At 39.2% G+C, this 13639-nt stretch overlaps 1 protein-coding gene across 1 annotated transcript in view; it reads left to right on the top strand.

Moving 5' to 3' along the window:
• Window positions 1–13639, top strand: part of LOC119726425 (calcium/calmodulin-dependent protein kinase type 1-like) — a 102821-nt gene that overhangs the window by 62326 nt on the left and 26856 nt on the right. Inside the window, exon 8 of the mRNA XM_038198079.1 lies at window positions 3010–3100. Coding sequence (XP_038054007.1) covers window positions 3010–3100 — 91 coding nt within the window. The remainder of the gene's footprint in view (window positions 1–3009; window positions 3101–13639) is intronic.

Here is a 13639-nt window from a genome sequence, read left to right as displayed (position 1 = left end):
CTTCGCTTAAGACCACAGAGCTAGACTTACATATGTACCATGCTGACGCATCTATCACAGCGCAGTTCTCACTAGAGAGAAAAAGTAATTGCAACACACACACGCCAACATCAATATGTCCACACCCCCCTCAAACGACCCAAGGAACGAAACAAGCAGCTCTTCCCCTTTTTAATCAACACGACTAGATTAACCGCCGGTGCTAAGACATTCCGTGGGGCCTGGGAATCATTAGTCGAGCCTTGCCGATAATGTTACCTCACGGTGCCATGCCGCTGTGGGGATTCTTCTCGTTGTAATTAGCAGCTGGCAAGGTAGAGGTGTAATGAAGATTGTTCACATGTCTACGTCGTTGAATAATGGACCCTTAAGAAAAAAGGCCTTCCAGATTTTTCACAAAGAGTTTTTTTTTTTAAGAAAGAAGATTCCACATTTTGTTTTTGTTTTTGTTTGTTTGTTTACTGCTATGTATATTTTAATGTTTAATTTTTGTTTAGAAAAACCCTGGTCTCATTCTTTAAGCCGCTTATGGCTTTTAGGGTTTCAAAGTCAAGATGGCCGGATTTTGTTTTTACATGGATTGACTTTAAAGGGAAGTTTGGAAAGATGCTACACATTTTAATGTATTTGTGGCCATCTACCGGTACATGTAATTACTATGAAAAATATGGTATGGGTCTGTGTTCAGCAGACTTGTGTTTTGATCAGTTCTTTTGAGAGAGGGTGGTGAGGATTCAATTCAGGGATGCTTGATATTTTACTCAACCTCGGAGACTTCTTTGATACCGTTCTGAAAATCATTGCATCCAAGTTTGTTTTAAGAGAGTTAAATTGACAATTTGCCGTTGGAAACTGTGTCTTCCATGATGTTGGGGAAGGTTTTGTGACATTCAGACATATTTCTCGATAAAGTGCAAGGGGTTACTCAGAGTAACCAAAATGTTTCAAGAAAGTTTCTGAGCATTTGGCTGCTATTCTGCATGATGTATTAAAGTAAAATGGGTTAACAATGTAACATGAAAACATACAGACCAATTTTTACCATATTTGGTTAGTATGTTTTACCATACATGTATCTCGTCAGGCTCAGATTTGTGCTCAAATCTATAGAAGTGTACTGTTGTCATTGTGGTGTGAGTGGTCATTTGCACAAAATGCGGATTCGTTTCATGTACAAGAACATTTACAATGTGAGTATTCATTTGACTTCATTGCCAACGGTGCCACAGACCGTAACGACAAAGTGCAGTGCACATGGAAATGTTAACGCTTCAATGCACATTGTCGCTAGGACTAAAGGAAACTGCGCCTATATGCTACCAATCCATCTGAAACCCGCCGTGAAATTAATTTTGTGTGCCTCCTCGTTTCGCATTGTGCAATCTGACAAAACGAATTAAACGTGATGGCAGTAGGCAAATACGTATTTCCGATTGCTAATATTTTGCGGGTATAGGGGATGTGTTTTTGTTAGGCGGGCTAATATTTTTGCATAAACATGGCTTGTTTTTATATGTCAAGTTGATTAGGGATTTGGTGAAGAAAACTTGTTCAGTGATGGGTATCTTACAAGATGGGAAACTACCGAAAATTCATTGTCAGGGCAACAGTCCTGAGTAACATATAGCTCCCCCCCCCCCCCAAAAAAACCCACCCAAAAAAAACAAAAACAAAACACAACCACATCTTGCTCAATACAGCCCAACAAACAATCTTTTTTTCCCCTTAAATAATTTAATTTTATGCCATTTTAACTGCGTTAATGTTTTTGTCTAAATTCAAATTCTACACACAAACTATTTTTGCTTATAAATATAAAATTGCCTCTGTGAAGGGCAGTCTAGCCAATATTAAAGATTTACAACACCCTTACACAAAATTCCATCAAATATTTAACAGTTCGGCTCGAGTTGTAAACATGTATATTGTGTTTGCTTATCCTATTCAGTTTTGTTCAGGTTATTTATTTTATTCAATAGTCAAAAATCGCAATAAGCGAGTTTGGTAAATTCCAAAATAGTCTGGTGCACAGCTTGATTCGACTAATATTTTTTTTGTCGGGATAACCACAGCAGATATGTATGCACACAAGGATATGTTGGACGTGGTAACCAAATTTTTCGTGCAATTTTTCGTGCAATCGAAAAGAGATGGAACTTTTGTTTGCACAAAATTAATTTGACACACAAGACACCTAACACTTTGCTGTCCAAAGTTTTTTTGCAAAATGTTATACTTCGGAACACGATGATCCCTTCAATTTTGCTTTTGCACACATACGATAAAATATTTATCCCGAAAGAAAAATCGGCAAATCTGAATGTGCACATTCGCAGTTGGAATACCAAACTGGTATATTCAGCAGATCTGAACTGCATTTCTTTTCCTCACTTTCTTTTGCCACATGGAGTGGCATGAAGACCCCTAATGTTACATGTTACAAAAAACTAAGCAGGTTTTATAATCATCCTTGTTTGGACCTTTCTTGGTGAACAAAATATCTGAAATATAGGTTTTGTCAGGGAATCTTTCGGGTTCAATTTGATGCCTCACTTGGGAACACTGTGTAAGAAATAACGAGAGCGCAAGTGCTGAAGCTCCTGAAATCCCGTAACTAATAGTTGCACTTAGCGAGATTTTCAATGAGCATTGCAACACGCAATTGAATGCGGGGCCTGCATCATTGCATTCAATTGCGTGTTGCAATGCCCATTGAAAATCTCGCTAAAGTTTTAGTTTTGGGGTTTCAGGTGCTTCAGCCCTTGCGCTCTGGTTATTTTTAAAACAGTGTTCCCAAGTGAGGCATTAAAATTGAACCGGAAAGTTTCTGTAACAAAACGTAAATTTCAGATTTGTTGTTCTGCCAGAAATGTCCAGACAGGGATGATTTAATACAAAAACTGCTCAGCTTCATTTTGTGCCAGGTGTATGCAGCTGTTATTATGGAATGATGGCGAAGAAGTGCCGTTAATTATTTGCGCTAAATCTTATTTTTTGTTCATCTGACAGGATTTCAGGAAACACTGCCCTCGATAAGGATATTCACGAGTCCGTCAGCGAACAGATCAAGAAGAATTTTGTCGCCAAATCCAAGTGGAAGGTAAGATCCAAGTTTTTGTTTGTTTTGGTCAAGTATTTTATCATGAGTATATTGGACTGACGCAAGTCTATTTCAACAGGTTTTGTGATCACCTTTAATCTTCGAAGAATTCAAATTTTTTGCTTCTTCAAAATGTATCGTTTTATTTTACCAGGGTAGCCCCATCAGTTGTCTAAGAACTGTTCTCCTTGGGGGGAGAACAATTGTATGTACCAATCTGGAAAATAGGTACCTTTTTGCTATCCATTATTCTTGTAGCCACTGCACATTAAATTTTACCACAAAATGATCAAATTATTTATAAGCGGCAAATTTTGAAATTGGCCTTCCCCTATTCTTCATACATGTGTAATGAACAAGGATGGCACTTACTGCCAAGTGTTATTTCATGTCACTTTACTGCAGTGCTTTCTTATTGAGAAATTTTGTGCAAGAAACCCATAGAACGTTTTGTGACAAAAGAGGGATCTGGTAATCATAAAAATAGCCAATCAAGAGCCACAAATTTTAACCAATGGCTTAGGAGGCGTGAAGGGGTAACCAGCCAATCAGAGATCTTGTTCTGCAACACTTGGCATGGCCTGGCTGTGGGCCAATGAGAAGTAGGGTTGGTTCTTTACTCCTAGAGGGAGAAAGTTTAGGCACAAAGGAAAAGTTGCTATACTCATGCTATACTGTCACTCTTGTCTCAGCTTCTGAAGAAACAAACTTGTCCTGTAAAGGGTGGTCCATCAAAAATGTACACTTTTTCAGAGGCAGATTTACCAAAATTGAAGAGACATGTTGAAATTGTTTTGAGATATTCCTTAACTACAAGATCTTGGTAGTAGGCCTATATGGTGAAAACGGCATTGAAAATAAAGCTCAAAGTAAGAAATAGCGACCATTTACAGAAAACTGGTCAAAAACTACATGTAGTTTGTCCACATCTATGGCAGTCATGTAGACCTAAGTACATTTATTGCAGTTCTTTGTGCCTGCAGTGCTATTGTGTTGACCACATCTTATAGACTTGTGTGTGGAAAAATTGGTGTTTGACCATCTTTCTTTAAACCATCCCCATTTCTTAATTTAGGCTGTATTTTCAGTGCTGTTTTCACTGTATATCATGAAGATGCTGTAGTTGATGCTGAATTTGTGAAAAAAAAATTCCAGTGCGGGAGGGGAGGGAGTCACCTTTAATCGTTTAAAAACAAAGCCTATATTTATTTATCATACGCCAACCGGGGTTTAATGTAATGTTTCCTATCTCAAGTCTGGACCTCACTAAGCCTACATGTTTGAGTTTTGAGCCCACAACAGCTGACACGTCGTCAAATCAATTACCTTATCGTATTTATTTAATCAGTCGGCAGAGATGTATTTTTAAAAGTTGAAGTGGAGTTGAGAGAAGTTTAGCATTCCTTGTGAGCGTAACAGGAGGCTGGATGCACGTTGAGGCTAAACGGCTTGAGCTGAGAAATGGGATAACGATGAAAGTTGTTTGTACTCTTTATCATTAGTGTGACTTCCCTTTAGCAGAGTTGTAATGAGTCACTGATTTTTGTGACTCAAGTCAAGTGGAGTCATTTTAAAGAAGTGACTCGAGTCGAGTTGAGTCAGTACACAATGTAGGTCAGTACACAATGTAGGTCAAGAAGAGTCGAGTCCAGTCGAGTCACAGTGTGTTGTCGAGTCAAGTCGAGTCAAGTACCGGTATTTAGCTCGTGTCAATTCGAGTCACAAATATTTGAACGCTAGGCCTATACAATAAATAAACACAAGAGAGAAAGTCATTTTTGGGCTTTTATAATTTTACATTCAGGCTACTACATGTGACACCACATTTGACTCAATGAAAATAAAAAGGGGGTGCCAGCTGATCGCCATTCAGCTAATGGGGACACTGATCAAACCACGTGTGTATATGTGTACATTATTCGCAAACATTCTATTAACGTGACGTGAACAAAAAGCGGCACCGGCGTAAATCATTGCAAATATTTTTCCCAAAGTTTTGCTTTTATTTTTGGGACTTGGTCTTATTAGCCTTCCTTGAGTCGAGTCGAGTCATTCTGATGAGGGACTTGAGTCGAGTCGAGTATTTTGCTCGCAGTGACTTGAGTCAAGTCGAGTCACCAAAACTTGTGACTCGAGTCGGACTTGCCATTACAACTCTGCCCTTTAGACCATTCTGAGTGGCCCACTTTTTTTTTTTTACTAGGCTGTCTTTCCACCGTTACTGGGATGCTCCAACTCTTTGGTATGTCACACAATGCATCTCCTTCTAGTGACATACGTTTTACCTAACGCACTTGTGATGGGCGTTCAGGCATGAAAGCGTCCCAGTAATGGCTGCCAGAACCATCGCCGTCATTTCCAAAGTTGGATTGGTTCATAGACATGGTCAAATCACATTATTACCCCTGTTGAGCTGGCCAGTAATCATTTTAGATGTTTCTGGACTCCAAAGGAGTAGATCTGCGGATCCAGATCTGCCCTTACAAGACCCCATTGGGGTGGGCCTGAAACCTGCCGACTGGAGCCAAATTGGAGAAAGGTAGCTTGTGTAGGGACACAAGCCTCCCCTGGTCTACAGTCACTTGCTACTTGCCCTGATACTTTCCCTTTAGCATTAGAAGGGATTTAATGAGGCCACTCTAAGACATTGCTGTCGACATCCTGTTTATAATTGATCTGCAATGTTTCTTGTTCTTCAGTTGATTCAGTGTGGTTTCTATCAAACACAAATGCTTTAGTATGAATAATAAACCTGGCGTGGCGTTGTGAGCGGGATCTCGGTTGCGACTGCTAGATGATGATGAAACCTATGTTGTTCACCGAAAAAAAGTCGGACTTGCGTATCCAAAAACAGTAAAAAAATATTGAGTCCTGTTCACCTTCATGTAGTGCAAACTGAATACTGTTTGACACTTCCCACTAATACTTGTTGTTTTTTTCCCATGGATGATTAAGGATGGGACTTTGCATTTAATTTTGTAAACTTTTAGCAAACCTATTAAGCACCGTTTAAATGTTTAACCACTTCACAAAAGCTGCTGCCTTGCCATGTTTGCACTCCAGCATGCTAGTATACATGAATATGTGTAAGTGCACAACAAACGACAGGCATAATCGACCCCGATCTACGAAAAAGGATCATTTATAATGGACTGTCATTTTTCTTTGGAAATAAAATGGGTTTAAATGCATCCTTTTGGGGGGGGGGGGGAATGCATATATTACTTTGAGGGCAGATAGAGTAAATGGTCTCTTTACTATAATGTGTATTTCATTTCATGTTTTGGAAAATTTGTAAACGGATTATAGAATTTTTATCGTTTAAAGGTATAGTCCATCATTTGTGATTTGTGCATTTTTGTTCGTTTGAAGCAACAAACGTGTTCAAAATCTAAAGAAGGGTGCTGAACAACTAACCTGATGAAGTTTCAGCTCGGCTTCAGCTGTATATTTGGAGAAAAACATCATGCTAGGATCTCAATTTCAAATCAAAAGTTGCTGAATCGTGTTTTGAATTGGGCCTGAATTCAGCATCCGAGACACGTTCTCACTGAGCTGATTGCATCTACGCGATGTCGCGCACTGATCTGACGAATTATAGCAACCACGCGCGCTTGTGCGTCGTGTCAACGCTTGCGCGCGCTTCGCCGAATAAAAAAAACGAACTACTAACGGAAATTTCCAACAGTGCTTCTTAAGACGCACTGTTGGAAATGCCTTCTTTTGTTGATTTCTTCAAAATGACAGCTTGCCAGAAAGACTAATTTCACAGGGAGTTTAGTCCCCTTACTATCTTTCAACCAAGTATGTTTTTCAACAATAATTACGTCAGTTACTTTTTGGATAGCTGCAAATGACGGACTCTGGCTTTAAATGATTAAACGTGTAAATGTCACATCCTTTTACCCATGATGCTCTGGGAGTAAAGCAGTTTATATTGTGAATGATTCTGATTGGTTATTATGCAGCAAGATGTCGGACCGATCACAAACATCTTGAAGGACAATAAAACATATTGCTTTACTAATCACATGCCAGTGTAGTCGGTGAATCTCCTCTGAATCTACCATCGTGAACATATGGACAACTAATCCTATAAATTGCATCAAGTATTAAATTGCACCGATATAAATTTATCGGTTTGTCATTCCCATGATAACATTTTGTTGTTGATGTGGGAGGACGAAACAAACCCACATGTGGCTCACCCACCTAATCCTCGGGAATCAATTGATCAGAGCATTTAGGAGGCAGAAAAAGAAGAGTCCGGGATAGGCATCGTTGAGCAGTTACCATGGCAACTAGTGGCCATGATGGAGTTAATGATGTCTGGGCTTGGATTGTCTTGATGGCCATGTGTATATACATGCGAAGACTGCCAGCACTCTCTTGAGGGTGTGTTTGTGCATAAATTATCAGCGGAAGTAAAACTGTCGCAGTGAGATAGGCATTTGTCGTAATTGTACACTTGAATTTTACAATAACAACTGACATTTTATTGTCCTGTATTCTTTTGCGCCATTTTTTTTTTTATAATATCAAACGTGAACTGGTTATTAAAGGAACATTTTCTTTATTTTTTTAATTTAAAAAATAAAACATTTCTCAAAGTAACTGTAACATACATTCCATCTGAACGACCTGAATTTATATAATGGATTGAAGGGTTTAAAAAGGGCTACAAAAATGGACCAATATAAGTCAGAAAGTAGTCCAAAACTTTGAGATTGGTGATAAAGTTTTTGACAATTTATTTAGAAATTTGATACATATTTTTTTTGAGGCAGAATATTTTACTGTTTAAGCAGTTGTGTCGACACGGTTTGTTCGTTTTGTGAGTTGTGGTGCAAATTACATTGGTTAACAGTCTCGATAGTGCCATCAAAATTCTTTCTTTTTTTATGTTCCACAAGGGTATGATTAGATTTGCACAGACAGTCTAATGGCGCATAGCTGAAAACTTTCAGCTTCCTCTTTTGAATATTAAACTTCCGTTTTTATGGCCAACATCCCGGAACTGTTACCGCAGGGGAATAAGGCAAGGGCCATTGATACTGAACGATTGTTTTTATGACTTCCTTGTAAAGAAAACTGAATGCAGAAATTTCCTAGAGTTGTGCAAATAATTTGTAGGCCCAGCAAAGAAAATGGTGTGTTTACGGTAACACCCTTAAAAAATTATCCAGCTAGTTTAGGAATATATTTTATTTTCTATTTTTTTTTGGTTGGTCTGTTGATCTTTTATACTTACTGTGTTTACTTTCGGAGACCTTCTTATGGTATTTTTGTTTAATTAACCTGTTTTATTGTTTAACAAACCAAAAGCACACACACAAAAAGTTGCACAGGAAAGACTTTTATTTTTCAAAATATACTATATTGTACATTTTTGGCCAAATGTGGCACTAAACACCCCTTGAAATTATTCTCCCTGGCTTGCAGTCATTTGAGAGAAATCAAGAAATGTAGGAGATTTCCAACGATCAGTCCATTCAGTCAATTGACTGATTTTTTTGGCACTAAAGAGTGCTGTTGACGAAATCGTGTTTGGTGATCAAACGGTTGTGCATGGTTTTTCACTGTTCTCTCGAAAAAGTGTAATATCCACTGAGCTGAAACTTCCAGCACGTTTTCAGGTTTTGAACATTCTTCTTTGGATTTTGAGTTGTATTATTATTGGAAACGAAGCTGTAACATTGAGGTTTCTGCCTGAAATGACATCACACTTTTGCTAATGAATATGATAAATTGCATTAGCATAAAAAACCAAAAGGTACCAAAATATTCTTAAAAACTGCAAAACGAAATTTGATTATAAGGTTAAATGGGACACAGAGGTGCATATTTAAGGATTGCATTAACAAAATTTACGTTACATGGGCCCTTTAAGGTTCTACAGGTATTACGGTGGTCACCCCACCAAAACTGAATCGTTCATGCGCCTGTCATTAACATAATTGCAATGGCAAGGATTCTCTTGTCTTATTGCGCACATACTGTACGTGTTTACACCATAATGAGACCGATGCCTGCTGCAGTGTTGCACTAATGACTCTGTCCTCGACTTTTTGTCGTTTCGTTTTTGTTGTGTTTTGTATTGGTATCGTTTATCGTCAGGTGCGCTCTCTCGCAATTAGCTCATCATTCAGTGCTGCGACTCATTGTTGCCAATTACCAACACGTGTCGGGATCGTTAGGGAGAAAAAAAAGCATCTTGTATAATTGGCTTCAATTTCTGCACAAGCAGGAGCAGATAAAAAATCCAAGAACAATTCTTTTGTCTGCATGCCATTTCTCAAATCTGTGTCGGAGCTTACAGGAGATCATTTGTATGAACTGATAATATTTAACACCTTGTGTGGATCTCGTTTGTGTATTGTGCGTGCTTCAGGGAAGAACTAGTTTTTTTCCGGAGTGAGATTTGTCAGGATTTTTGCTGATTTTAGCATGTCTTGTCAGGATTTTTCTTGATTTCAGGATTTCTTGTCAGGATTTATAATTGATTTCAGGATTTATTACTGATTTCAGGATTTTCCCTGTTTTCGGGAATTTTTGTCAGGATTTTTTCTGAGTTTAGAATGTTTTGTCAGGATTTATTATTGATTTCAGAGTTTTTTGTCAGGATTTTTCCTGATTTCTGAATTTCTTGTCAGGATTTTTCCTGATTTCAGGATCTTTGTCAGGATTTTTCCTGATTTCAGGACTTTTTTGTCAGGAATTTTCTTGATTTCAGGATTTCTTGTCAGGACTTTTCCTGATTTAGAATTTCTTGTCAGGTTTTCCTGACATTTTAGAATTTTGTTTCATGATTTTTCCTGATTTCAGGATTTCTTGTCAGGAGTTTTCCTGATTTTAAGATTTCTTGTCAGTAGTTTTCCTGATTTCAGGATTTCTTGTCAGGAGTTTTCCTGATTTTAAGATTTCTTGTCAGTAGTTTTCCTGATTTCAGGATTTCTCGTCAGGAGTTTTCCTGATTTCAGGATTTCTTGTCAGGAGTTTTCCTGATTTCAGAATTTCTCATCAGGAGTTTTCATAATGTCAGGATTTCTTGTCAGGAGTTTTCCTGATTTCAGGAGCTGTAAAGAACCCCTTTGAAAACTGGAACTCTGCTGTTTGTTTTTTAACAAGTTTACATACAACAAAAGAAATGTTAGCAATGTCGTGTAAGCAACTGAATCCAATTGCCAGACCCTCCAAAATATGCATACATTGTACACTTTCCTTGTTCTCTGAAATGTATGGTATTCAGTGCGCTGAAACTTCAACAAGTTAATTGTTATGCACCCTTCTTAGGATTTTGAGCAATTTTGTGGCTTCAAATGAAAGAAATGCACAAAAATGCAAATATTGCCATGTACCTTTCAGGTTTCTGTTATATTTTAACTTGTCAAGCCGATCGTATTAGTCATTTAGACGGCCTGGTCATCGAGTGGCGTTCGCTTCTGTTTGCATCATGACAGAAGCAGAACAGTAGATGATGTAGCACCTTTATAATGGATGTACGTGCTCCGTGCGCAGTTAAACTTCATTGGGGTGGCGTCAAGGGTCACGCAAACTGCCTGAAGAACTGGTGCAGTTTGCTGCCCCCTAGAGGCAGGTGATCCATCTCCAAAATCCTCTCATTATTATAGTCAGGGTATGAACTCGTACGGTAGTCGTAGATGCCATCTGAGTGTGCACATGCACACGTCAATCTAAGAGACCTACATGTATAGTAGAAACAAAGACATGTTCTTTAAGACCACATGCTCCATCTTAACTCTGCTGCAGTTGTCAGCGAGGTTTTTTTTACCTTCTTCTTGGTCGTCTTCACTCCATCCATCAGTCGCATACTCAGCTTACCGTATCCCACCGCTTGTACCAGTCGTGTAACCCTACGCGGCCCCGCGTTCCGTCGCTATTTACCAACGTGCCGTCCTCCGCGCTCTGAGCTAAGCAAACCTCTCTCCGTGGTCTGAAACCCAAAACCCACTTCCTTCCCTCGCGATTTACTCCTCTCTTGAAATACAACCAGGCTCTCGTGTGTACCGTTGCAGCGACAGAGGCCTCTGCGGAGATGAATCGAGTTGTGTGTGGAGGGGGGGGGGGGGGGGGGAAGGATGCAGAAATGTCCACTATACCTCGTCTGACGCCTTGTCTGAGACTTGTTCCCATCTTTCATCAACAAGCTCCTTTTCTCCCTGGGACAATGATGCTTGTAAGCAAATGCTACACGTGTTCGCCCGTCCTTTTACTATTGTCAGCACATAATGAATTAATCACTCCCTAGTTCCTAGCCCAGAATGCATTCTGCTCCTGAGCCGTGTATTCCCAGTCCCAGTTACTCGTAACCTCTGTGTTTCTTTGCAAGCGCGGTAACCCAAGACCAGTACACAAGCTTACTTGATCGTGGCCGCTGAGCTGAGGCTCCTCGGTGTTGAGCCATCCCCAGGTTTATGCCTCACATCAGGGCCGTCTCAAGTTGTCAAATACCAAGCTGGTCCGGCTTGGTTACAGTGTTAATCAGAATGATGTGAAGCTCTCGTATTGCACTGACTATACACAAACACTGCATCATATACAAGCTCATGGGTCTCTGATTTGGAAATATGCTCTTGTCGGAATAATACAGTTTAATCTAGGAAGTGATTTTATACAACTTGATTGTTTAAAAGTTTACGTTGCTTATTGTGATCAGTCAACTTGTACTTTATACTCTGTCCCAGATATTCTTCTTTTTTTTACCCCATCTCAAAATGTGTCATTGTTTTTTCCCCAAATTCCTTTAGATAAAAATTTTATTTGGTTGCTTATTTCTCTGTGAACTACAAATGTAAAATTTGCTTTTGGTGGGGATATCCTTTTATTTCACAGTTCGAACAGATTTCTTTTTAAGAAAGTTATTTTGAATGATGGTTGCGTCCATGCGCCTTTATGACAGATTCAAAATGCAAAGCGTCAACATTTTTAAAGGATTTTGTACCGGTAGGTTGGAGGAAGGTTAAGCACTGCCGCCATTTCCTTTCATTCGACAAAAAGAATCTGCCATTAGTTTCCTCTTTAGTGGTGTATTTTGGAAAATCCAAGAAAGTTCTTTGAAAAAAAAAATGCCTAAAGAGTTCAGCTTTAAAACTCTAACCCCCTAATAGTTCCTCAGGACTACCCTGCTAAATCCAACAGAGTCCGACGGTTACTCATATCCTCACTTTCCTGCTCAATCCAACACAGTCCCACACAACCCAACTTGCCAAGTTGTTGGGTACCTGAAAATATACACTGACTGCCATGCTCAATCCAACAGAATCCAACTGTTTCCTGCTGGGTCCAAACAGAGTCCAACTTGGTGTTATTTACCAGTACCCAACAGAATCTGACTCTGAATGTTTTCAGTTGCCTGCTAAATCCAACAGATTTCAACAGGAAAATGTACAAGGTGTTTACTGCTCAATCCAAAAGGATCCAACGAAAATGTTAAATAGTTGGATCCTGGATTGAGCAGGGTTAAGGTTGATAGTGCATGTTTCATCAACACAAAGTTCTAGATTTCATTGGTAAAGCAGATAGTGCACCGGAAGTGAGTAGATCCCTAACGTTGCTCAGACTATCCCCCCAGTTCAAATATCCGTCATCATACAGTAGGCGCAGAACTGACCTTCGTTTGATATTTACTCTTGACGTCCACATTACAGAAACCTTTTTTTTTTTCTCTTCATTTTAATTACGACACAAATGCATCAAATAATAGCGGAATGAAATTACACCATGCTCAAGGCGTACGCACGTACACGCACGTACTCGCTCACGCATAAGCACACGCTGGCAACACATCTCTAAAACTTGATTGGATCTGGTTTCTTTCTTTTCCTTTTGCGGTGGGTCTAAATGTTATCAACTCGCAGCTCTGTGTTTGAGGAAAGTGGGAGGCTCGGAGACTCGCGGATAAAACAAACAATAGCTTCAACGGGGAGGGAAATAATGCACAGCTCGGGTTGTTTCACCTGCTGGGGCGTTGGGAATAAAGTGAGCTAGTGATATGGTTTGCATTTGAAGACACTGTCAGTGTAATTTTATCAAAAAGGCATTGTAACTTAATTTTGAAGAAATATACATGTACATGTACATGTATACATGTACATATATACATGTACATGTAATGCACTGTTCATCATCACAAAATATAAAGTCTCATATGATATTTAGTGACATGTACATGTATGTGGTTTATTTTTTGGTTTAGTTTATTGGTTCATTGCTGTAGAAAGTGTAGTGGTTTTCGTGCTCAAACACGTTTCAACTGATGGCTCATATACATGTACTGTACACTGTACATATGCTATAGTCCTATTTTAATGTATCCAGGAAATGGTGACTGCTCTATGTTCCGACACCCCTACATGTATGTTCCGACAACCTAGATTGTGTTACTCCCGGTTAGGGTTAGGGTTAGGGTTAGGAATAGGAATATGTGCAGTCGGAACATAGAGGTGTAACCCCGGAAATGGGCCATTCTTGTGCAACACATTGAACGGAAACATATGGTTACGTGTGTGACATTTGCGT

This window comes from Patiria miniata, unplaced genomic scaffold (assembly GCF_015706575.1).
Source record: "Patiria miniata isolate m_02_andy unplaced genomic scaffold, ASM1570657v1 HiC_scaffold_2, whole genome shotgun sequence".
Classification (NCBI taxonomy): domain Eukaryota; kingdom Metazoa; phylum Echinodermata; class Asteroidea; order Valvatida; family Asterinidae; genus Patiria; species Patiria miniata.
Note: the sequence above shows the minus strand (reverse complement) of the source record. Positions and strands in the feature narration are given on the sequence as shown.